General features: G+C 49.4%; 1 protein-coding gene across 4 annotated transcripts in view; it reads right to left on the bottom strand.

Moving 5' to 3' along the window:
* The window catches only part of HDLBP (high density lipoprotein binding protein), an 82,391-nt gene that overhangs the window by 7,094 nt on the left and 50,815 nt on the right, over positions 1-24,482 (bottom strand). For all 4 annotated transcript variants that reach the window (XM_039469640.2, XM_039469642.2, XM_039469641.2 and 1 more), the window contains exons 6-20: positions 19,041-19,247; positions 18,625-18,840; positions 17,827-18,033; positions 17,511-17,618; positions 15,801-15,905; positions 15,366-15,444; positions 12,182-12,321; positions 10,634-10,738; positions 10,394-10,507; positions 9,168-9,254; positions 8,864-8,995; positions 4,844-5,062; positions 2,628-2,849; positions 2,330-2,548; positions 1,169-1,307 (exon numbers count right to left, since the gene is read on the bottom strand). In XM_039469640.2, the coding sequence (XP_039325574.1) occupies positions 1,169-1,307; positions 2,330-2,548; positions 2,628-2,849; positions 4,844-5,062; positions 8,864-8,995; positions 9,168-9,254; positions 10,394-10,507; positions 10,634-10,738; positions 12,182-12,321; positions 15,366-15,444; positions 15,801-15,905; positions 17,511-17,618; positions 17,827-18,033; positions 18,625-18,840; positions 19,041-19,247 (2,299 nt within the window). The remainder of the gene's footprint in view (positions 1-1,168; positions 1,308-2,329; positions 2,549-2,627; positions 2,850-4,843; positions 5,063-8,863; positions 8,996-9,167; positions 9,255-10,393; positions 10,508-10,633; positions 10,739-12,181; positions 12,322-15,365; positions 15,445-15,800; positions 15,906-17,510; positions 17,619-17,826; positions 18,034-18,624; positions 18,841-19,040; positions 19,248-24,482) is intronic.

The following is a 24,482-nucleotide window of genomic DNA, read 5'->3' as shown; positions in this document are numbered from 1 at the left end:
CCAGGACTGAAGGGGCGCGTGAACAGGATGCAGAAGGCAGCTGGAGGGGCTCCCACAGGCCACGCTGGGACACCAGGTGCGCGCCGAAACAGACACCACAGCAATACTTATCACTAAGACACAACCCAGGAGGCGTGATGAAAACAATGAGCAAGAGACCAGACACTTGCCTGCCTAAAAGCAAGGGTGACCCTACGGTGGGGAAGGAGGCGTTTCTGAAGGAGAAAAACTGGCAAATTTGATTACTGATTACATATTAAATACTACTATTACATAACGTTATATCGGATTCTGATAAATGTAAGAGAATGTCCTTGTTTTTAGAAAATGCCCACCATGAATAAAGGGGTATGTCTAAAAATTACATTCAGAAAAAAAAATAGGCAACGTGTAAAAGGGAGAAGCTGAGAAAACAGACTGGTGCCACAGGCGCCGCTACACTATTCTGCGAAATTGTATCACAGGTTAAAATAGCCACTGAAGGGTAGAACACAGGGGGAGTGCAGAATGATTTCATTAGCTTCCTACTCAAAACAGCCTGTATTCTCAGGAAAACAAAGGGGCTTGAATGGCTGTGTGTGACATTCCTGGATGCCCACAGGGATGGCGCTATGCGAACACCTGCTGCGCAAACAGCTCAACCAAGACACAGAGTAGAGAGCCCAGGCACCTTCCGTTTCACGGACGCACAGCAAGTGAGGGAGGGGCCGCCCACCGCACCCCACGCCTCCCTACCCCCAGGTGACTGAGCAGAGCTGGGGGCAAGCAGGGTACCAGGAGCAAAATGCCCTCCTACAAGAGCTGCCAGCCAGAGGCTGCAGCTGCCCACCTCACAGGGGACACCCCGCAGAGTGATGGGAGGTGCAGAGAAGGGAGCTCTCTGGTGCGGCTCATGTGATCCAAACGTGTCACGAGAAACGCTGGGGTTGAACTTGGGGTCACCTCGGAACTTGCCGACGTGTGTAGGGCACCTGGTCGCTCTGTCAGTAACTGACATGGTCCATCTTTTAAAGGCCAGAGAATGACCCTGAACCTCTGGAAGCCCCCAGAATACACAGACGGTTTTCCAGCAGAGAAAGGAAAGAGCCTCACCAGGAGGGCACTAGCTCCACCGCTCACGTGAGAAGCACCACTGTGGACAAGCAGAAGATGACTAAAGGGGACCCACCTGGGTTCTCCTCTCTGTCTGGGAATTTAATCTGAACATTGAAATCCCGAGTAATCTGCTGGATTCTGGAACCTTTGGGGCCCATGACAGATCGATGGAATTTCTGGGGTATAGCACATTCTAATGTCACCTGAGCTTCCTGGAGGGAGGCACACAAAGGAAAAAGAGAAGAGCAAAGATTAAATTCCTCAGGGCCAGTTCACAGCACTGTCATACCACCTTCCTTCCTGCCCTCCACAGCCACTTGGCACAGACACTTCTAGTTCTGAGGTGAGTCCGGGCTCCAGGTGCAGGGGGGAGGGAAGGTGGTAGGGCACGTCCCAGAGAGTGGGCGGCCTCTTTTTTTTTTGAGATGGAGTCTCCCTCTGTCACCCAGGCTGGAGTGCAACGGTGCGATCTCGGCTCACTGCAACCTCTGCCTCCTGGGTTCAAGCGATTCTTCTGCCTCAGCCTCCCGAGTAGCTGGGATTACAGGTGCATGCCACCATGCCCAGCTAATTTTTCTGGGCTTTAGGAGGGGATGCTCTCTACCAACTTTTTAGTAGAGATGGGGTTTCACCATGTTGGCCAGGGTAAGGGCAACATTTCCTTCTGAAATTTGTCCCTGCAGAGTGGCCTATTCAGCCAAAAGAGTGGGAACTTCCGTGGTGGCCTCTTACTCCACGAGGAGGCATCAGACTTGATTATCAGAGAAAGGGCATCCAGGCCCTGGCAGGAGAGCAGCCCAGAGGGGCATGGAGGGGACGCTCTCTAAAGACTGCTTTAGAAAAAGAACAGTCTTCTCGTGACTTCCCCACGGACCCACGTGGATGCCCTCAATCCATTTTCTTGCCTTCACAGAGCGGACAAGAGAGCCTGACCCTGTACACAGGCTGCATCCTCACTTTTTCTGATCCCTTAGACCAGGCGTCCCCGAACTTTTTACACAGGGGGGGGCAGTTCACTGTCACTCAAACCGTTGGGAGGGCCGCCACCTACTGTGCTCCTCTCACTGACCACCAATGAAAGAGGTGCCCCTTCCTGAAGTGCGGCGGGGGGCCGGAGAAATGGCCTCAGGGGGCCGCACGCGGCCCGCGGGCCGTAGTTTGGGGACGCCTGCCTTATACAATTTTCTCTTTCTTTTTCCTCTCAGACCCCCTCCCTGAACACCCAAACGCCTACCAGGTCCTCAATGATCTCCTGAATGCGCTTCTTGGCAGCCTCCACACAGTCCTTGGCGCCCTTGAGGGTGACTTTGTCGCTCTGTGTGCCGGAGCGCGGGAAGCTGACCATCACGCCGCCATACTCTTCAGCGATCTCCCGCAAGACCTGGCCCCTTCGGATGACGAAGTGGCGGTGGTGCCTGGGGTCCACCAGCATGCAGTCTTCCACCACATTATCCTGCAGTGTCGACGAGAGATGAAGATAAGCCACCCAGGCCCGGCCCCGGCAGCGCCGGCAGCCCAAGCCCGCTCCCTACCAGGTTTTGGATCAAGGCCTCCAGCTCCTTCTGCGCCTCCCGGACGGCATCCTCCTTCCCGATGATGGTGATCAGGTCCTGGTCCTTGTCCTCGGCCGCAGGGAAGATGATGCGCGCTCCGGTGCTGTCACGCACCTTGCGAATTTTGCCGCCGCCCTTGCCGATGAGGAATTTGTGGTATTCTGGCTTGGCGCGGATGTCCACAGTGAAACTCTTGGTTTGCTGCAGAAGGCAACCCCGCTCTGTTACCTGACACCACATGGCTGGGCCACAGCAAGGAGACAACAGGGCCTGGAGGATGGCAGTGTCGGGCCCCTTACACCATCCCGTGTCCTGATGTTGCACCAACACCCCCAAAACGGGGCTGGCACACCTCGCTGAATCCGACAGATGGATGCCCAGACTGCACGCACACCTCTCTTCCCCAACAATCAGATGCCGGTGCTGATGAACACACAGGCCTAGAGCCCTGGTCCTGTCAGTTATAAGCACTGGATGATGTGTGGGCAGAGTAGGGTGTGCCCAGCAGAGCAGGAACAAGCCGCCCGAGAGCCCACACAGTGCTCCTGCTCTTCTACGCGCTTCTAGACCAAGCCCACACACCTGGACCAGGCTTCCTGTGCTCTCACACCTGCTACAGATCAGTCCCACGAAACCAGCCACTCCCCAAACTCAAGCAGGCTCAACTCAGAGGGACAGAAGCCAGTCAAGGCTACAGTTAGAGACCAGTCCTCAGAGGCCTCAGGTAGCACAACACCCTCGTGTGGCACCAAGAAACGAGGGTCCTGAAAAGGCTCTAGATACTGTGACTTGTGGACAGCGTGCTGTGCAGCTCTATGTGACTCAGACCCACCAGGGGAGCGCCTGCCTTTCTCCGGACCCAAGACCTGGCCCGCAAGCCAGAACACCAAGGAAAGATGTGCTCGCAGAAGAATATGAAATGACAACTTTCCCAGCTTTTAAGTGCAGCTTTCACCAAACACTACCCAAAGACTCTGCTGCTTTGCAGACACATCCACAAATAGCAGCATTAGTCGAAAACCAATCAAAAGGCAAATCCAATCTAGCAATACGGTAAAGGATAACGTACCAAACCAGGTAGGGTTACCCCGGAAATGCAAGACTGGCCAAACGTAAAGACAGAAAGTCAGGCTACAGCAATCTTAACACAGAAAAACAGAAACACGAGGCTCCGGATCAGAGAGAAACCTGTCTGTTCACAGATCACATGACTGTTTACATAAGAATCCACAAAAAAGTGACTGACTAGCACTAACACATGAGCCTCATTTACCAGTCTCACAGAGATCAACATACAAAAATCACAAGCACTTCTTTAACAACTGGAAATGGGAGAAAGTGCCATCTGCAATAGCACTAAAAGAATAACAGTAATTAGATCTGTTAAGCAGAACATAAAAATGTGCAGGATCTGTATGACAAAAATGAAAACACCAATGAAGAATCACAGACCTAAAAAAAAATGAAGAAATGACTCTGAGTCAAAACTGCTGAGCTGTCAATCCTCACCAGTCTCATCTTTAGATTTACCACAATCACAACCAAAACGTGAAAACGTCATTTTCCTACAAACTGACAGGCTGACTCAGCAAGGGACTCTGAACAGCCAAAGTTAAGAGGGCTTGGGCCGGGCGCAGAGGCGGTGGCTCACGCCTGTAATCCCAGCACTTTGGGAAGCCAAGGCAGGCAGATCACCTGAGGTCAAGAGTTCGAGACCAGCCTGGCCAACATGGCAAAACCCCTGCCCTACTAAAAGTACAAACATTAGCCAGGTGTGGTGGCGGGCACCTGTAATCCCAGCTACTTGTGCCTCTGAACCCCAGCCTGGATAACAAGAAGAATGGCAATCGTTGGGGGTGACAGAAAATGAATTTTTATTGTGGTGGCCACATGACTGCATATTAAAACTCAACTATACTTGAAGAATGGTCAGTCTTACTGTAAATTGTACTTAACAAAAACACCCCAAAACTAATAAGCGAAAGAGCAACTTTTACACATTGTGTAAGTGAGCATTTGGACCTAGAAAGGCCCTTCAGTAACAGCAGAAACCAAGAGGCATAAGAAGCGTATTATAAAGCTCTTTCCTAACCTGCCACAAAGGAAGGGCATCTGGGGTTTCCACAGTGAAAAGCGAACACTCTGAGGACCAGACTTCCTGCCAAGAGGCACTGTGATGCCGTCCCCGTGCTTACCTTCTCTTCCGCCAGATGCAAGAGCTGCTTCTTGGCCTTCTCCACGTCCGAGGAAGGGCCCCTGATAACAACCGTGTCGCTTCCGGAACCTTCCACAGGAAAGTGAATGTGGACCCCGCCGCACTCCTCCATGATGGAGCGGATCAGCCGGCCCTTGGTGCCGATGAGGGAGTTGTGCAGCTTGGCAGGGATGGAGACTTCCGCCTCAGCTATGTTGGCCTGAAACCAAACACAGAGCAGGAGGAGGAAGTCACGTTTTGGGGGCAAAAAAGGGATAGAGGAAACGATAAACTATCATCTTCGGTGCTGATGAACACACAGGCTTAGATCTCTGGTCCTGCCACTTACAAGCACTGACCAAACCTCCCCAAGCCATTTTTGATCTGCAGAGAGGGAGGAGGGACGAACACGCTGGACCATGTGCTGGCAGAGCAGGTGCACCGGGAGGTGTTAACTAAGCAGGACCCAGAGTCTTTGTGAATGTGTGCTGGGTTGGGAGGTGGGAGCGTGGTCATTTCAGACCACACATGAAGCTCTGCCTCTTCAATCAACTCTGTGGCTCTGCCCAGTAGAGGTGGGTCCGACATGTCTATGGATAAACTTCTAATAAAACCAAAGATTCTGCTTTCAGCCAAAATGCAACACCAGGGACTGGACTGAACTTAAGGCCTAATGGCGATTTTCAAGACCCTGGAGACTGGAAGCAAGGTGAGCCTGACCTCTGCCCCGAGTTGCTGCTGCAGCACAGGAGAGTGAGGAAACAGAACCGCATACCCAAGAGGACCACGGGAGCAAGAACAGGAGGTCAGAGCCCACAGAGACTGGCACCAAGAACCTCTGAGATCTGGATGCCAACCACTCATACGTTGACACACACGAGGAAATCACCTCAGGTCCAGGGAAGAAGCACCAGAAATATCACAGGAAACAGCGTCTGCAGCTGGGTTGGGGCTGGGTCCCGTGCCATCCTCAGCAGCTTTCTGGGACATGGACTACAGCACTCAGAAGGATCTTACCTCAGCAATGGAAATGTTTGGGCCTGAATTAAATGCTGCTCTGATCCTCTCTAATGAAACTTAAAGGCAAGTCCTAAAAGGAGCAAACTGTTTCAGAGTAATTTGACAAAGCCACAAAATATTCAGAGGAATACGGAAATGCCCTTATTTAGAAATACCAGAAATGCAAAGAATAGGAGAAAAACCCATAATGAGGAAAAGAAAATATAAAACCACCCAGACAGAAATGACAGTGTTAGAATCAGCTGGCCAAGGACCCTAAAACAGGTATTTAACTGTATCCTCTATGGTCAAAAGCCCAAAGAAAGATTGAACATGTTAAGCACTGAAAATAGACAAGATATTAAGAAAAGATTCAGACTGAACTCGAGAAGGAAACGTCTAAAATGAAAATTATACTAGATGAAATTATGCAGATTAGAACACTGCAGAGAACTAATGGTTTTAAAGAAACTGACGGAGAAAACCAATACCGCTCCTCCTCCCAACCCAACAGAGCACTAACAGAAGGCAACTAAGGCCCGGGTCACTAGAGCCCCTGACGGGCAGACAGAAAAAAGATTCCAAGTGACCAAAAACATTCCAGATTTGATGAAATTCCAGACACAGGTATCCAAGAAGTTCAATAAATACCAAGCTAAGAAACATGCAGAAAACTACACAGAGACACATCATGACTTGCTCAGAGCTGGTGGTGAAATCTTAAAGGCAGCCAGAGGGAGAAGACCTGTCACGGGCAGAGGAACAACGCCAGGGTGAGGCTGGCTTCCTCCCCAGAGACAACAGGAGACAGCGCTGATGCCAGGTCTACAAAGAAAACATTGCCAACCGGGAAACCTGTATGCAGCAGAAACATTTTCAAACATGAAGGAAAAAAGTACTTTCAGACACACACACAGTGACATAATTCATTACCAGACACATACACACCATGAGAAACGTCAGTGCTACTGTTCAGACAGAATGGGAATGACAAGGATCACACAGAGAAATGAAGAGCTTCAGAAACGGCAACTGTGTGCATAAATACATGGATTTTTTTCATATTATTTAAATATCTTTAAAAAACAATGGATTTTTTTTTAAAGGTTAATGATGTACTACGGGGTTCACACAAAATGACACGACTTCAATCTGACCATGTAAAATAATCACGTCCTGGTGACTAAGCCCTTGGAGATGGTGGTGGTTTTTGCTTAATGGGTATAGTTTCCATTTAAGATGATGGAAAATGCTCGGAAAATGGACAAGGTGATGGCTGCACAACCTTGTGAATGTATTTAGTTGAGTCAACCATTCAAAAACGGTTAAAATGATAAATTCTGTTATGTATACTTTACTACAGTTGAGGAGAAAAATTACAGTAAAAGCAAATTAATTCTGCTTGTTAAATACATGTAATAAGTGTTAAGTATGTGATACATAACATATATAATCACATACGTGATTAAAAGCAAACGTCTTTTTTTTTTTTTTTTTTGAGACAAGGTCTGGCTCTAAGGCCTAGGCCAGAGTGCAGCAGCGGATCTCAGCTCGCTGCAGCCTCCACCTCTCAAGCTCCAGCCATCCTCCTGTCACCGCGGCCTCCTGAGTAGCTGGGGCTATCAGTATGCACCACCACGCCCCGCTAATTCTTTTTGTATTTTTAGCAGCGATGCAGTTTTGCCAGCTGCCCAGGCTGGTCTTGAACTCAAGTGATCCGCCCACCTCAACCTCCCAAAGTGCTGGGATTACAGGCGTCAGCCACCATGCCTGACCACAAACATCATAATCTAAAAAAGCAAGCTGCCAAAAAGAAACCCACTTTACTATCACATAAAGTAGGCTGCGTGCAGCGGCTCACACCTGTAATCCCAGCAGTTTGGGAGGCCAAGGTGAGAGGCTCATTTGAGCTCAGGAGTTGGAGACTAGCTTGGACAACACAGTGAGACCTCATCTCTACTAACTAAAACAAAAAAATTAGGTGTGGTAGCATGCACCTGTGGTCCCAGCTACTTGGAAGGCTGTGGGAGAACTGCTCCAGTCTGGGAGGCCAAGGCTGTATTTTGTAGTAAGCCATGATTGTGCCACTGCCCTCTAGCCTGGACGACAGCAAGACCTCATCCTTAGAAGGGGGAAAAAAAGGTGACACAGACTTTAGAGCCAAGCACAGTACCAGGGAAAGACATCATTTTACAATGGCATGGATTACATATGTTATGAACGACAGGTGACATCAGTATTGACGGCGAAAGGATAATGCAGGAATATTCTGAAAAACTTCATGTTAATAAATTTGACAACTTGGAGAAAATAGAAAACCCCTTGAAAGACACTAATTACCAAGTACACACAGCAAGAAACAGATGAGCTATCCATACAGTACAATATTACCCTGAAATAAAAAAGAACAAAGCAATGATGCAAGTGACACCACAGACGAATGTCAAAATATCCTGCAAAGTGGAAGCAGATGGGCCCAATAAAGAGAAGATGCCGGGACTCCATTCACCCCCAAGTGCAGACATCCAAATGCATCTACCGCCTGCGGACAGGGCGGTGGGGGTGGCAGGAGTGCAAAGCAGGGAGACCGTAATGCAAAATGGCAAGGGATTTCTGGGGTGCTGCTGGGGATGATTCCATGGATGTACACAGATGTCAGAACTATCAAACCGCACATCGCAAATATGTACAATTTATGGCATGTTTATTTTTTTAAATGAAAGAAAATACTGTCAATACCTTCTGATAAGGTTTTCAAGTAACAGAAGGAAAATGTCTAACCAGACAAGTACTCACGTCAAACCTTACTGCTGCAGGTCTAGGTAAGTAAGCGGCATGACAGACAAACGCTGAAAACTGCTGACCGAGCCATCGGCTGCCTGAATTGGAAGCTGCAAGTTTCTGCATCTACTGCCTGAGTCTGCCTGGCCCAGTGACCCTGCGGGACTCAACCCCAGGCTCAATCTTAGTGGCCGGTAGAGATTTTACTGGCGGATCTCTGTTAGAAAACACCTCCCCTTACCAGGTCTTTCTGAATAGACAGAATCCTGCTCCGGGCAGCTTCGCAGTTGGCGCGCTTGCCTGTGATGATAATGGTCTCTGAATTGCTATTCTCTGCTGGAAGATCGATCTTGGTGTTGCTTTCCTCACGAATCTACAGGGAGAGAGATCACCACGAGAAGCTTGACTAGAGCTCTCCCAGAGTCGAGACACAGTTGAGCACAGGGCTCGAAGTGAGGAAGAGTCCCTTCTCGTCTAAAACTGAAACGGCGCAGGACTACAGAGGGCAGGGCAAAAGCAGTGACACGCAGGGGTCAAGCCATCACCTTTTTAATGTTTGCACCTCCTTTCCCAATGATGTTCTTGTGGAACTGTTTGAAGATCGGAACAGAAATCGAATAGCTGTTTTCCACCTTAAAGACAAAAAACAAAAACCACAGCCCAGTTCACCACCTGTGCCAGAGTGAAGTACTGTAACTCTTCTCCCCCAGGAGCAGCACGAACACGACAGGGAACTGGTATTTGCACACAGACCTTCAGAGGTTTGTTGTGAGGGTGAGATCATTTGTCCACCAACTAACTGACCTTGCAAATTACAGTCAATCGATGCAAGGATGCAAGTCCACTTTTTTTTTTTTTTTTTTTTTTTTTTTTCCCCTGGTGAGACAGAGTCTCACTCTATCCCCTAGGCCGGATGCAGTGGTGCCATCTCGGCTCACTGCAACCTCCACCTCCTGGGTTCAAGCGATTCTTCTGCCTCAGCCTCCCGAGTAGCTGGGATTACAGGCATGTGCCACCAAACCTGGCTAATTTTTTTATTTTTAGTAGAGATGGGTTTTCACCATATTGACCAGGCTGGTCTCCAACTTTTGACCTAGTGATCCGCCTGCCTCCACCTCCCAAAGTGCTGAAATTACAGGTGCGAGCCACCACACCCAGCTATAAGTCCACTTTTTGGCTAAGAGAGAGTTCATGTCCAGTGTCAGTATCAGAGCTGGCTAAGGGGCTCAGAACACACACGGAGACAGCATGGACCCTTAAACTCCGGGGAATTCAGCACTTGGCAGTGATGTGACTGCAGCTCACAGCGCTGGAGTCCCTCACTGTCGCCTCTCTCAGGAGAGCCAGCAGCGAAGTTGAAGCCCATGGAAATACATGGCAGCCTGTGGCCTTCCCATCCACTACTCGATACACGTTCTAAACCTGCTCCCATTTCAGTTTTTGAGAAAAATAATAGATCAGTATATGACTCCCCATTTCACCTGTTATACCTCTCATCTTACTAGATGGCACAGTGTCTCTGGGTATCTGAAGACTCAAGGAAGTAAGGTAGCTGGGCATGAGAAAAGGCAAATCTCCAAAACCACTGCAGTCTTGACAGTGACTGCCAATCCAAACACCCAGGTATTAAGTGAGAAGTTGTCACCATCTTGTCCCAAGTCCCTGAGATGGCAGAGCAGAGGTCCTAGTGGGGAGTCAGGAGTTCTGACAGGACGCACACCCCACCCACCTGACGCTGCCATACAAGAAAGAATATCAAACAGCCCCCTACCAGATCTGCCACCATCTTCTGCATGTATTTTGTGCATTTTTCCACCTCATTCTTGGGTCCTCTGAGCTGGACGATGTCACTTTTCTGTGCTGGGTCTGGGAAATTGATGATAACCTGGAACAAATCGTCAGGAGCCTAAGTTCAATTATGAGGAAGGACAGGATTCCCAGGTATCAAATATTCCTCAAGTGTGACTGGATCACTCCTATAGGGCTAAATAAAGTCTCTGGGAAACTTTACCTCTGGGAATTTGTCACGAATTTCACGGATCCGTTCACCCTTCTGCCCAATGATTGTGCGATGAAATCTCTGCTCAATGATTAGATCCTTGGTACGCTCATTTTCCTAAAAACACAATTAAAGTAGATGTCGCTTACCACAAGCATGGTGAGCGACTCCCTGCTGACTCAAGGGGACACCAGGGAGCCCCGGGCAGGCATAGTCCTTCTGGAAGCAAGTGAGGTGGCCTCTAGGTGGCACCTTGTAGCAGCCCTGGGAGCAACCAGCCATCAGAAGGCGTGGGGCATTTTGAGCACCTTTGCCAACCGTCGCTACGCTCCGCAACACTGGCTGAGCGTCACTTTCCTGAACGAAGTACAGTTAGAGAACTCACTGCAGGACCCTTCAAACAGAAGTGCTATCATGATAGTGGTAATTACCAAAGCAACTCAGTGAGCATTTCTGTTCTAACAGGTACTAGAGGGGAGGTCCAGCTCTTCTACTTGGAGGCTTAGCATTCTGCATAGCAGGGGGTGATGCCTTCTGAATAGAGGGTGGCTCGGACCACTTTGCCTGCGTGGGTAAGAACGTTCCACAGAGGCCACTGAACCCATGTGGCTCTCAACTCCTCCACAGGTCCCACTAAAATGTCAGAAGGAATACAGATGAATAACCAGGGCTGGAATCCAGGGAAGAACACCAACCTACCAAATGTTCCTGAGAATTCCAGATCAAACTGCTATCAGATGACAGAGAAGTAAGGGCTCAGCAACCAGGAAGGGCATAAAGCAGCCAGGGAAAGCCCTGGGCTGGAGGCCAGGCTGTGAGGAGAAGCTCGGGTGTGAGGCCGGGGCTGAGCCCCGAGAAGGCTGCAGGCAGTGGGAGGCTGCACCACGCTGGATTGCAGCTCGGGGTTACAGAAGAGGTCTGCCAGTCTGAGATTCCTCACACGGGGACTGGGGTGAGATGAACAAAGAATTCCCCGGGCTGAGCAAATGACAGGGAACCCTGGGACTTGTTCCTCATGCAGGCAGAAGTGCTGCCGTGGACACTCACGTAATATTTGACTTCTCTGGATACTTAAAGGTACCCAGAGACTTTCAAGGGTGGGCATCTGACTCACGGAAGCAAGGGAGCTTACAGCTTGGCATAAGCGCGTACAAATGTTGGGGAGCCCAGGGCAGTGCCTCTGCTGGATGGCAGACAGCAACAGCCCCCACTCCAGGTTTGCGGGTGATGTAGCAGCGACCCTCCGGTTTGGCCTTACGTGAGAACCACCTGGGATGCCTTTGAGAATCCAGAAATGTGTGTCACAGTCTCTGGAGTTGGTACCCAGGCATCTGGGAAGCCAGGGTGCGGCCAAGGCCAAGATGCTGCCACACAATTTCTGTGCCTTTCTAGCACAGCACAGACATGGAGGGCGAGACGTGCAGGTGACCGGGGGAGGACGAAGGAAGTGTGGCCCCAGGGAGGGAGACAGATCCGGTTCCAGTGCATGTGCGACCTGCTGACTTCCATTCTCCAAGGCTGCTCGCCACAACGAAGGGAGGCCGGGGCCGTGGTGCTTACCATGCGGGACGCAAGCTCCAGCAACTCTCGCTTGGCCTGCTGCACACCCTGCGGGTCCCCCTCGATGCGGATCAAGTTGCTCTTCTCACTGTCGGGAGGGATGCGCACGGACACCTTGTACTGGTCTTTGATTCTATTTACTGAGAACACAAAAGGAAACACATTTAGGATACAGAACAACAACATTCTGCCGATGGCTAATGACCAGGCAGGACAGGGCGAAGCACGCAACGACCTTATCAGTGACTCCCATTCACCAAAAACGATGCTTAAGTTCCAAAACAAGAATCACCACTGCCTAGAATAGGGGCCAGTTACGATCTTCACCCGATCACAAGGGTTCTGGAGGACGGGCTCTCAAACTTGACCACAGGTTGGCATTGCCCCAAGGCCTTCAACTAACTCATGCTTGGGGCCATCCAGTCTTGGGATTGAGAGGCTCTAACGTACAGCTGGGACTTCAGAATTTAAAAGATTCCAGGTGTTTCTAACGTGCAAGTAAGTTTGGGAATTACTGTTCTCAGGTTAAAAAAATCACACACATCAACTGCACACAGAAGCACTCGCTGATGCCTAAGACCCCATTCACTGTTGGCTCAGATCCAACTGAGCACGTCCTTGTGTCCAAGACAAGCACTGCTGCAAACCTTCCTGCTATCCACTTCTCTGGATAGAACCCCAGGTTAGAGTTCCAGGCCCCCAAAACTGAGACGCTGTGTCACGGGGAAACAGGGAGTGTGGCAGAGGAAAGCCCTGCTTGCTGGGAGGACGCCAGGAGCGCTTTCTGTGCATTCCACCCCAACGCATGCACATGCAGAGGCGGCAAAAAGGCCACGCGCTGAGAGGCTGATATGGACGTGCAGCTGTTCCGGGTGGAGCAATGCAAGACAAGAGACGCAGAGGACGTGGAGCTGAGCGGCAGGTGTGTTTAGATCACGAAAGAAAATGAGAGGTAGGAACCGCGTGAGAAGAAAACAGACACGCCTCACTAAGCTACGTTCTGCAATTTCTAGGGAGCAGAAACCAGAAATTCATCTTAGAATTATACTACTGGACTTCCATATATACGTATTTTGAGACAGGGTCTTGCTCTGTCACCCAGGCTAAAATGCAGTGGCACAATCATGGCTCACTGCAGCCTTGACCTCCTGAGTAGCTGGGACCACAGGCCTGGCTAAATTTTTCTTTTTTTGTAGAGATGGGGGTCTTATCATGTTGCCCAGGCTCATCTCGAACTCTGGGGCTCAAGTGGTCCTCCTGCCTTGGCCTCCCAAAACGCTGGGATTATAGGCAAGAGCTACTGTGTCAGGCCAAAATAAAAACTGCAGTTAAGCAAAACAACAAAACCGTAAAAGCAAGTTTATAGTGTGCCCATGGTTCAGTGTGCATAAAGGTCACTTTGTGCCTGTTGACTCTTGTGCTGTCATGTAAAATGCCCACAGAACTTAAGAGTGACACCAGAGAGCTCATCACGCACAGGCCCAGCAGTCCTGGTCCCACCACCTGGGAAAACTCCTTCATCCATGAACTATCTAGGAATGGGGACGTGCTTCCCTTTCACCTTCCACCCGAAGGTGACACACATGACATGTGCACTTGTCTTCAGAACACACGAGCACTGTCATATGTGGGTACAGCCACACAGCTAGAGGAGGAGGTTTAAAAAAACATTCTTGGCAGGGTGTGGTGGCTCACACCTGTAATCCCAGCACTTCGGGAGGCCAAGGCAGGCAGATCACCTGAGCCCAGGAGTTTGAGACGAGCCTAGGCAACATGCTGAAATCCCATCTCTACTAAAAATAAAAAAATTAGGCTGGGCGCGGTGGCTCAAGCCTGTAATCCCAGCACTTTGGGAGGCCGAGGTGGGTGGATCACGAGGTCGAGAGATCGAGACCATCCTGGTCAACATGGTGAAACCCCGTCTCTACTAAAAATACAAAAAACTAGCTGGGCGTGGTGGCACGTGCCTGTAATCCCAGCTACTCAGGAGGCTGAGGCAGGAGAATTGCCTGAACCCAGGAGGCGGAGGTTGCGGTGAGCCGAGATCGCGCCATTGCACTCCAGCCTGGGTAACAAGAGCGAAACTCCGTCTCAAAAAAAAAAAAAAAAAAAAAAAAGAAAAAAATTAGCCCGACGTGGTGGTGCATGCCTTACATCCCAGCTACCTGGGAGGCTGAGGCAGAAGAATCGCTTAAACCCAGGAGGTAGGGGTTGCAGTGAGCTGAGATCACGCCACTGCACTCCAGCCTGGGTGACAGAGACCTAGGTGACAGAGACTCTTGTCTCAAAACTAAAAAAATAAAAATAAAAAACATGCTTGGACTTGCAGCAGTGTGCTCACATGACACCGTCACAACAGCATCCTGGGGCCGTGCTGCACCTGCAGCCTGGCACAGTGAGGCACACGTCCACCCAGGCTGACACATCACTGCTTCTGCAACAGAGTCCCCTTGCTGGTAGGGGGGTGGCTCACACCTTTAATCCCAGCACTTTTAGAGGCCAAGGTGGGCAGACCAGGAGTTCAAGACCAGACTGGGCAACATGGTGAAACCCTGTCTCTACTAAAAGTACAAAAATGAGCCGCGTGTGATGACAGGTGCCTTTAGTCCCAGCTACTCAGGAGGCTGAGACAGGCGAATCACTCGAGCCTGGGAGGCAGAGGTTGTAGTGAGCTGAGACTGTGCCACTGCACTCCAGCCTGGGTGACGGAGCGAAACCTTGTCTCAAAAAAAAAAAAAGGACTGCCTCCCTCCCTCCCCATGTTATTTTACTTGGGTATAATCTAGAAATGTTTCACTCTTCAGTGAGTTCCAGATCAGTAGTTTCCATGTTCGGAAGACACGAGTACTACAAACCCTGACGGGCTGACGTAGCAGGTCTGCCTGAACTGTGAAGGATGCTGCTGCAGCGCGGCCCCTGGGGGTTACTCAGGGAGGACCCGGGTGGATTTCCAACAGTGACAAGTCACCCACTGGCCAGACAGCTCTAATCCAACCACTGTGCCCAGGGAAAAAGGAAAAGGGGCCTCTTCCAGCAGACAGGAGGATGTGAAGTCCGAAACTCCCGTTGACAGGCAGCACTGGGCCCGGCCTGTCTGCACAGACGTCCTAGCTCTCACAGCTGACACCCTCGGCCAAGCGTCTCCGGGCACATCGGCCCCACCGCAGCAGCCAGCCTCACTCACTGTTGGCGCCACTCTTCCCAATGAGGTGCCTGTGGAACTTGTGGTCGATGTTGATCTCTACGTAGTCCATCCGGTTAATCTGCGGGAGGAGCACACAGGCCCACAGATGCGCCTGGTTACTTCACCAACAAGCTGAACCCCAAACCCAGCAGTCTCCACACTTGCATCTTCTGACCACTCAGCTGTCAGAATTGTTGGAGACTACCCCCGCGTCTCCCCTGAAAGATGCCTTCTTCAAAACAGAGTTTCCTCTACGCAGGATTATTCCCGGGACTTCAGCCAGCTTCTAGTTTCAGAATCTATTACTCAGCCAGCTAGGATGCCCTGTGGTGTCTGTGCCCAGCCACGTGGCATGCCACTGAGAGATGACCACCCACGCCCAACTCAGAGCCTCCCTTGTCACCAGCACACACAACATTCCAAGGGGCACCTTACCAAATCTTTGACCATGCTTTCTATCTGTTCCTGGGCCACATTGACATCCTCGGTGGGGCCCTCCAGGGTGATCTTGTCTTCGCCCTCTGTGAACTCGATGTGAACCTACCCACACCAAAACCAGACAGACAGCTAAAACATGATGGTACAGCTGCAGCTCCTCAGCTCCCAGTGAGCAGTCTCAGAGAGCACACAGGTGCCCTCCTGGGAGTGGCAGCTCCTCAGCTCCCAGTGAGCAGTCTCAGAGAGCACACAAGTGCCCTCCTGGGAGTGGCAGCTGATCCCAAACCGCTTCATACAGATGTGAGGGAGGGAGGGACATATCCACAGGCACCAACAAAGCTGAAAGGGAGGGTTAGAAGCCATTATCAGGAAACTAAATACTGTGGCCTAATAATCTTGCCTTTCACTGACAACACTGTTTGTCCCCACAAAGGCCACTCACAGAAAGCATGTGATGTGCTCAGGCATCATCTTAACTTTTAAAAGGCCTAGTACTCTTTAGTTGCATGAAGAATGAGACAGAGCATGGACGGAATTTTAAAACTAGTATAACTGCACAAAGGTGGTAAAGTAACTTGCTCAACACAGACAAGGCTGCTGGCTTTCCTAATTTATTACCCTCCAGGTAAGGAGTTACGGAAGGGAGACTGGTCCTTACATGAAACTATAAAAAGTAAAAGGGGGGCCGGACATGGTGGCTCATGCCTGTAATTCTCGCACTTTGGGAGGTCAAGGCAGGCGGATCACGGGCATGGTGGCAGGCACCTGTAGTCCCAGCTACTTGGGAGGCTGAGGCAGGAGAATCACTTGAACCCAGGAGGTGGAGGTTGCAGTGAGCCAAGATCACACAACTGCACTCCAGCCTGGCAACAGACCAAGACTCTGGCTTAAAAAAAAAAAAAAAAAAAAAAAAAAGTAAAAGGAGCTGGGCACAGTGACTCACCTGTAATCTTAACATTTTGGGAGGCTGAGGCAGGAGGACTACTTGAGCCCAAGAGTTCGAGCTGGGCAACATAGCAAGACCCTGCCTCCACAAAAAATTTTAAAACTAGCCTGGGGTGGTGGTGTACGCCTGAAGTGCCAGATACTTGGGAAGCTGAGATGAGAGGATCGCTTGAGCCATGAGTTCAAGGCTGCAGTCAACTATGATTGCGCCACTGCACCCTAGCTGGGTGACAGAGTGAGACTTTGTAACTAGAAAGAATGAAATAAATTTTATTTTTAAAAAGGACAGTAACATTAACCGGAAACTAAGTCTAAACAGAACAGGGGTTAAATATGATGGCTGTTTTCCCTGGTATTTCTTTTCTGTTCATGTTTCCTGGATGCTACAATTTCCTTTGGTAACCTAAGAAAGCTTTAAATTCACACTTAATACAATTTATGTACAAGTTCTGCTCTTCAAACTATTATGAAGTTATTTCACCATAATTACTAAATGACATGTTTCTTAAAATACGTATGAAACCTAACAATACACAACCCTTTCTGGTTAAAGGCCAGAAGGATGGACAGACATCAACATGCATTATGCTGCCCTTCCTCAGCCAACCGTGAAGCTGACCATGTCAAACAGGATGGTTAATTTAGAAAAATACACCACTTTTCAAGGGTATTCACGGGATAAAGGCCAACAAAGCAATGTCAGAAACAGAGGAAGAGAAAACAAGACAAATTCAATGCAGCTGGCGAAACACGCGCCCTGACCTTCGGCATCTGCTGAGTGATCTTGGCCAGGTTCTGCCCTTTCTTGCCAATGATGAAACGGTGAAGCCAGGAAGGGGCGGCGACAGAGGAGACGGTGAAGCTATTGGCCTGAGAACACGGGACAACAGCCATGGGTTTGCGGAGCTCAAGGTCGGGTCACCCCGGAAGCCAGGCTGCTCACCTGGGAGAGGCGAACACTCCCCAAACCCAGGAACCTGCACTGTGTCCAGGCCCCAGGATTACGAGTAAGAGCTCACGCACGAAGGCCCCGGGGACCCCACTGAAGGGGATGCGCCTCAACTTCAGAGGCACTTACCTTGGCATAGACTTCAGTCAACGCCTGACCTAACTTTTCAGGCTCGCCTCGAAGTATCACGGTCTCTGAAACGCTGTCCGAGGGTGGGATCTCCACGGAAACGCCGGTTCTCTCAAGGATCTCCTGTAAAGAATTGCCCTTGGGCCCGATGACGTACTTGTGCTGCGATTTCTTCACTTCCACTGCAATGGTTGTTGTCTTCTTTTTCTACGTAAGAGCACCATGAGGGGCAGTCAGAGGGAAAGGTGTGGGAGGCGGGTGGGCGGGCACGGCCGTGCTGCCCAGACTACAGAAGCTGGGCCCAACAAGTGAACCAGTGATCAGGACCAGCCCATTCCCAGAAGCCTCACTGCTCAAGGACTGGATTTTCCTCTCAGTCTAGGCACCTGCCGGCTGACACCTTTGTCCTTAAACACTGGAAAACACCCAATCCTTTTCCTCAAGCAAGGAACACGTTTCAGACTTCAAAGTTCACTAAACTGAGCCAACAGCTTAATCCAAGACGTGAACAAGTGTGAGCTGTACATCTGATCCTGGGGTAGCTGGCAGCCTGTCAGCACAGCCAGAGGCCCAGGACGGGGACACAGACAGCACAGCGAGGACAGCTGCCCTGCAGATGCTCAACAGCAAGGCAGGGGCGGGCACCAACCTCACACCGGTCACTCAAGCGTCGAGACAGTGAGCATCTTTATCAGGGATGGAAAGGTAAGGGGCAGACCGGACCCTGACTGCATCTCCAGACCCACATCCTAGTTTCTCTTCCTGCCCACGGGGATCTGTCTCCTCCATGCCGCGTACCTTCTCCTCATAAATCTTCTTGATACGAGCCACAGCCTGAGCCAACTGCTCCTTCTCTCCAGTGAAGACGATCTCCGTCCGGTTCACGCTGGGTGGGGGGATATTGATACGCGTGCCTGTCTCCTGCATGATCTCGCCAACCAGTCTGTTATACGGCCCGGCGATGAAGGGGTGGAACGCCTTTTCTACTTCTAGCCTCTCCACCGCACGTTTGTCCTGGAAAGGAAGGGAAGAACTGATGAGGACAGGCCTCTGAAAACCAACTGGGGACAGACGGGACTTTTTAGGGTTGGAGTGAAGCCTTCCAATCCCATCACACTATGCCTCCAAGTCCATGCTGGACACGGCAACCCATGAGGGAGTGAGGTCTGCACCAGCAGACAGGCAGGGGCACGAGGCACTCACACAGGCCTCACCTGCTCGGCAGAGATGAGCAAGACTTCATGGCGAGCTTTCTCGATGCCCTCTTTGGTGCCAGTGATCTTTATCTGATTGCTGGGGTCATCCGGGCGTGGGATCTGGATTTTGGTTGCAGTTTTTAGCTCCAAGTCTTGCAGTTTCTCTCCATTTTTGCCAATGACAAAGCGATGGTGTTCTTTGGGAATAGCAACAGTTGCTGAGGCCTAGAGCAAGAAGAGAATCAAAGAAAATAAGAATATTTGCAGGTTCTGAAGGAGCAGATTTTTCCAAGGCATTCGCTCTGGCAGGAACACCATCTTTGCTTATTCTTGCCCGCCAGCCCCAACCCATCCATCAGAACAGCATGAGCTTAAACATGACGTGCTTGGGGAAACTCACCCTGACTCCCAGGCTAGGGTAAATTCAAGAGTATCTGCACCACTACTTAACATCCACTGGAATACATACCCACAAAAGGACACAAGAGAAAACAGTCACCACGGCCGGACAGACGCAGCACGTGACTGCATATCCAGAAACGCTGAGAACACTACTGGGCTAAATTCTATTTACAGCAAAAAGAACGGATTGAAATCAAGAAATTAATAGCTTTAACTTCCACAAACAGCAACCACTTAGAAGACACAATGAAAAAGATGCATTTCTTGGGCCGGGCGCGGTGGCTCAAGCCTGTAATCCCAGCACGTTGGGAGGCCGAGGCGGGTGGATCACGAGGTCAAGAGATCGAGACCATCCTGGTCAACACGGTGAAACCCCGTCTCTACTAAAAGTGCAAAAAACTAGCTGGGCATGGTGGCGCGTGCCTGTAATCCCAGCTACTCAGGAGGCTGAGGCAGGAGAATTGCCTGAACCCAGGAGGCGGAGGTTGCGGTGAGCCGAGATCGCGCCATTGCACTCCAGCCTGGGTCACAAGAGCGAAACTCCGTCTCGGGGGAAATAAAAAAAAGAAAAAGAAAAAGAAAAAGATGCATTTCTCATAGAAAAAAGGGAAAAACAAGGACGAGAAAACAGCTAGACAAAAGCCCAGCACAAGGTGGAGTCTGTGCACTGGAATTGGAAAATGCTCCTCAAAAGAGCTAAAAGGTTTAAGTGATAAAGATGGTAATTATCCCAATTAACTTTAAAATATTAATACCATTTCAAACAGTTGATTATAAAGGTTGTAATACAGAACAAACAAACAAAATAGGATAAACAAGAAAACTCTGAAAAAGAACAGTGCAGGGTAGAGGTGTTAACAGGGGTGCTAGACATTAAACATGACGCCCTTATCAGTAACACAGGAAGTATCAGCATATGGAAAGACAGACCACCTTGCTGGTCAGAACTGAAAACCCACAAACAGACCTAAGTTAATATGAACATCCAGGACGTGATAAAAGCAGCCCCCCAAGCAAGGCACTGGAGGAGACGGTCTTTTCAAGGTGGTGCTGGCATGCCTATAATCCCAGCACTCCGGGAGGCCGAGGTGACAGGAATGTTTGGGCCAGGAGTCTCAGATCAGCCTGGAAAACAGAGTGAGACCTCACGTCCACAAAAATTTTAAAAATTAGCCGGGCGTGGTGATGCACGCCTGTGGTCCCACCTATTGGGGTGGCTGAGGCAGGAGGACTGCCTGAGCCTAGGAGATTGAGGTTGCAGTGAGCCGTGATCATGCCACAGCACTTCAGCTTATGTGGCAGGCTGAGACCCTGTGTTAGAACAAAAGCTGGTGCTCACAAATCAATGGTCATATGGGAAAACGTGAAACGCGATCAGTGCCTTAACCCTATTTGCAATAAATTCCAAACAGATCAGGAACTGAAATATAAGAACATATTTACAAGCAGCAGAAGAAAATATAAACTTTCTTATGACATGATGGTGAAAAAAACTTTCCTAACTATGACTCAATATAATTAAAAAAATGCAAGTGGCCCTTATATATTGAAAAAGTGCTCAGCCTTGCCCATCAGAAAAATGCAAATTAAAAGTATTCAGTTGCCTCTCACACTGGCCAAAACCCAAGTATGTGATGAGCCTGGCTCTTGGGTACTGCTGATCAGAGCGCAAAACACTAACTCCTAAGGATGGAAATGTAGCATCAGATGGCCCAGTTCCATATGCAGTCTCCCTCTTGACCCAGCCAGCTCACTTCTAGGAATCTATCCGGAGATACACTGGGTAAAACAGGAAACAGTTGTAACATAATTTTGTAACAGCTGAAGTCTGGAAACTACCCAAATGCCCATCAGTAGGAGAGCTGGGTAAATTACAGCACGCCTACAGAGTATTACACTGCTGTGTAAAGAAATGAGAAAAATCACAACTTGTTGATATACAGACACCTAAATATAGAAGAAAAAAAGCAAGGCACAGGAAAGGGTGCACACTCTCAAACACAAACAACAAAGGATGAACCGGGACCAGGAATGGCCCTCTGCACAGGTCGGGAGGGAGCAGGGTAAAGTTAACAGGCTGGGCTCGTTTCTCTGAAAGAACTTTATTATATAACGTTGACTTTGCAAACATGTAAACGTTGAAATACTTTTAAAACATTGAAAATAAACTGAAACAAATGTACCTAACTACATCAAGATGACAGGAAAACTCAGAAGAAAGAAATTGCTTCAAGTGATTCTGAACTGATAATTTTCCTTTTTTGAGACAGGCTCTCCCTCTATCACCCAGACTGGGCTGTGGTGGTGCAAACACCACTCACAGAAGCCTCCACCTCCCACACTGAAACAATCCTCTCTCCTCAGACTTCCAAGTAGCTGGGATTACAGGTGAGCGCCACCATGCCCAGGTGTTTTTTGTAGAGATGGGGTTTCTCCATGTTGCCCAGGCTGGCCTCGGCGTCCCAAAGGGAGAGCCACTGCCTGATTTTCCTTTCTTAAAAGCACAACTTTCCCAGCTCTGTCTCCTGAAACAGTCTAGAAGCTTTGATGACCCAGTCGTGATGTGCACTCGTGGAGGCTGGAGTGTCCAACTGTAATTTCCTACTGAAAAGGTCCAGAGTTCACAGAAAAATAGCTGATTCAAGGTCTGTGTAAGGAAATACATAAGCCTAGCCTGAGGCGTCTTTCTGTGTTAGAAGTTAAGAAGTTATTGATATTAATGGGTCACGGCAGAAAGCTGCAGGGAACAAAACTGAAAGGAGGGGTCCCACATGCCAAAGATGAGGCAACTGCCACATAAAGAGTGACAGACATGCCAAAAATGCCCGAGTTCGTAACGACACGAACAAGAGTCACTGATCAACACCGAAGCCACCAGACTGCGAAAGAATCGATCATGTATCTGGCACTTCCCACTCAAGTGTTGATGAAGAAAAATTCTTCTTTACAAGAACTATCAACTAATGTATGAACAGGGAGAGAATCAGAAAAGCGTAATCTGCAGACCTTAGCGAATTTGGGCAGTAATCACCAACGGATGGTAAAATGATTACACCAAGGACTGGCAAGAAACTTTATAAGGGAAGACACCGGACCTGAGCCTACTGGCCAATCTCAAAATCAGAACAAGCAGAACAACCAGCTATCACAGCAAGGACTCAGCACCACCTACAGAATCTTTGTGTGTGTGTTGGGGGGGAACAGAGTCTTGCTCTGTCGCCGGGCTGGAGTGCAGTGGCACAATCTCGGCTCACTGCAACCTCTACCTCCTGGGCTCAAGTGATTCCCCTGCCTCAGCCTCCTGAGTAGCTGCGATTTTAGGAGGACGCCACCACACCCGGCTCATTTTTTTTGTATTTTAGTAGAGATGGGGTTTCACCACACTGGCCAGGATGGTCTTGTGATCTGCCCACCTGGCCTCCCAAAGTGCTGGAATTACAGATGTGTGCCACCGCTCCCTGCCGAGCCTTCTTGCCAAACAAGCTGCCTGTGGAAGTAACAAAGCCCCTGAAGATTTGACACCAGTTCACCAAAAATAATCAGTGAATAGCAAAACAAATCAAACACCCATTGCCCCCAATAATCAATGGCATTAAAAAAAAAGGAGGACAGGCTGGGCATGGTGGCTAATGTCTGCAATTCCAGTACTTTGGGAGGCTTAAGTGGGTGGATCATTTGAGCCTAAGGGTTCAAGAGTAGCCTGGGCAACATGGTAAAAATGCGTATCTACCCCCCCACAAAAAAAAAAAAAAAAAAAAAAAATGGCCGGGCCTGGTGGCATATGTCTGCAGTCTCAGCTACTTGAAGGGCTGAGTCAGGAGGATCGCTTGAGCCCAGGAGCTCAAGGCTGTTGTGAGCAGTGTTTGTACCACTGCACTCCAGCCTAGGTGACAATGTGAGATCCTGTTTCAAAAAAGAAAAAGAGCGGGTAGAAGGGAGTAAGCACCGTCACAGAACAAGAGACTTGGGACTCTACAATCAGTGCAACACGGGGACCTGTTTGGACACTGACTTGAATGGACCAACTGGAAGAAACATCTTTGAGATGACGCAGAAAGGCCAAACACAGCCTGGGTTAAACACAGACATGGTATTAAGAAACCACCGTCGATACGATTACATGAGTTAAAAGTACAGTTATTATATGTATGTATATATAAAAACGGGCTCCTCTGAAGTAAGGCACAATAATGTGTCTAGAATTTGTTTTAAGATAAGTAAGGGGAAGGAGAGTACGTCAGGGCCAATCTCTTCATTCTGATCCGTAGATTCAGTGAAGCGGCCCTTTCCCCTGCAGTGTTCATTACAAAACAGAGTAATGAACCAGCAGACACCAGCACAACTTTCAGAGCCCATTATGCACAGCCACAATGCTGGACAGTAACAAGCAACACCATCACCTTCATTAACACTTAATGGTTTAACTCCATGAAGCCAGCTGGGGTTTGGGACTGTCCTGATACCCTCATGTGGTTGAGTAAGTGGCAAAGCTGGACTTCATCAGGCGGCACTCCTCTGCCTCCTGGCTATGCCTTGTGCTCCTACCCCTCAGCCCCTCTTCCATCAGAGCCCCACCGTCCAACCGCCGTGTCCCAGATCCAGCTCCCACAAGATCAAGAAGACTCAGCAGCAGACGGGAAGAACCCTGATTCCTAAATAAGCCCATCTAGTACAACAGCGGTCACGTAACATTTTAATATCATTATTTACATGCTTTTTTGGTCTTTAAATGCTGCCACTTAGGAAGAAATGCATCAGAGATTTGCTTATTTATTACAAATTTCTTCAAGTCCAAGTACTGGCATCAGACTGCCAAAGACTAAGAAACTGGCTTAAAACAGAATTTGAACTTGTAATCTCCTAAATTTGGGGCCTGGTAATGAGCATTTAATGAACACACTAGCAAAGCAATGGAACTACCCATTTTCACCATTCAGCAAGCCTAGTGTAAGTGTCTCAAACTCTGGGACAAGCTTCTAATTTTCAGTTCAGCCGGACGTGGCTGTGTGCCTGTGACCCAGCTAACCATGAGCCTGGGTGGACTGCCTGAGCCCAGGG

Source organism: Saimiri boliviensis, chromosome 5 (assembly GCF_048565385.1).
Source record: "Saimiri boliviensis isolate mSaiBol1 chromosome 5, mSaiBol1.pri, whole genome shotgun sequence".
NCBI classification, from domain to species: domain Eukaryota; kingdom Metazoa; phylum Chordata; class Mammalia; order Primates; family Cebidae; genus Saimiri; species Saimiri boliviensis.
Note: the sequence above shows the minus strand (reverse complement) of the source record. Positions and strands in the feature narration are given on the sequence as shown.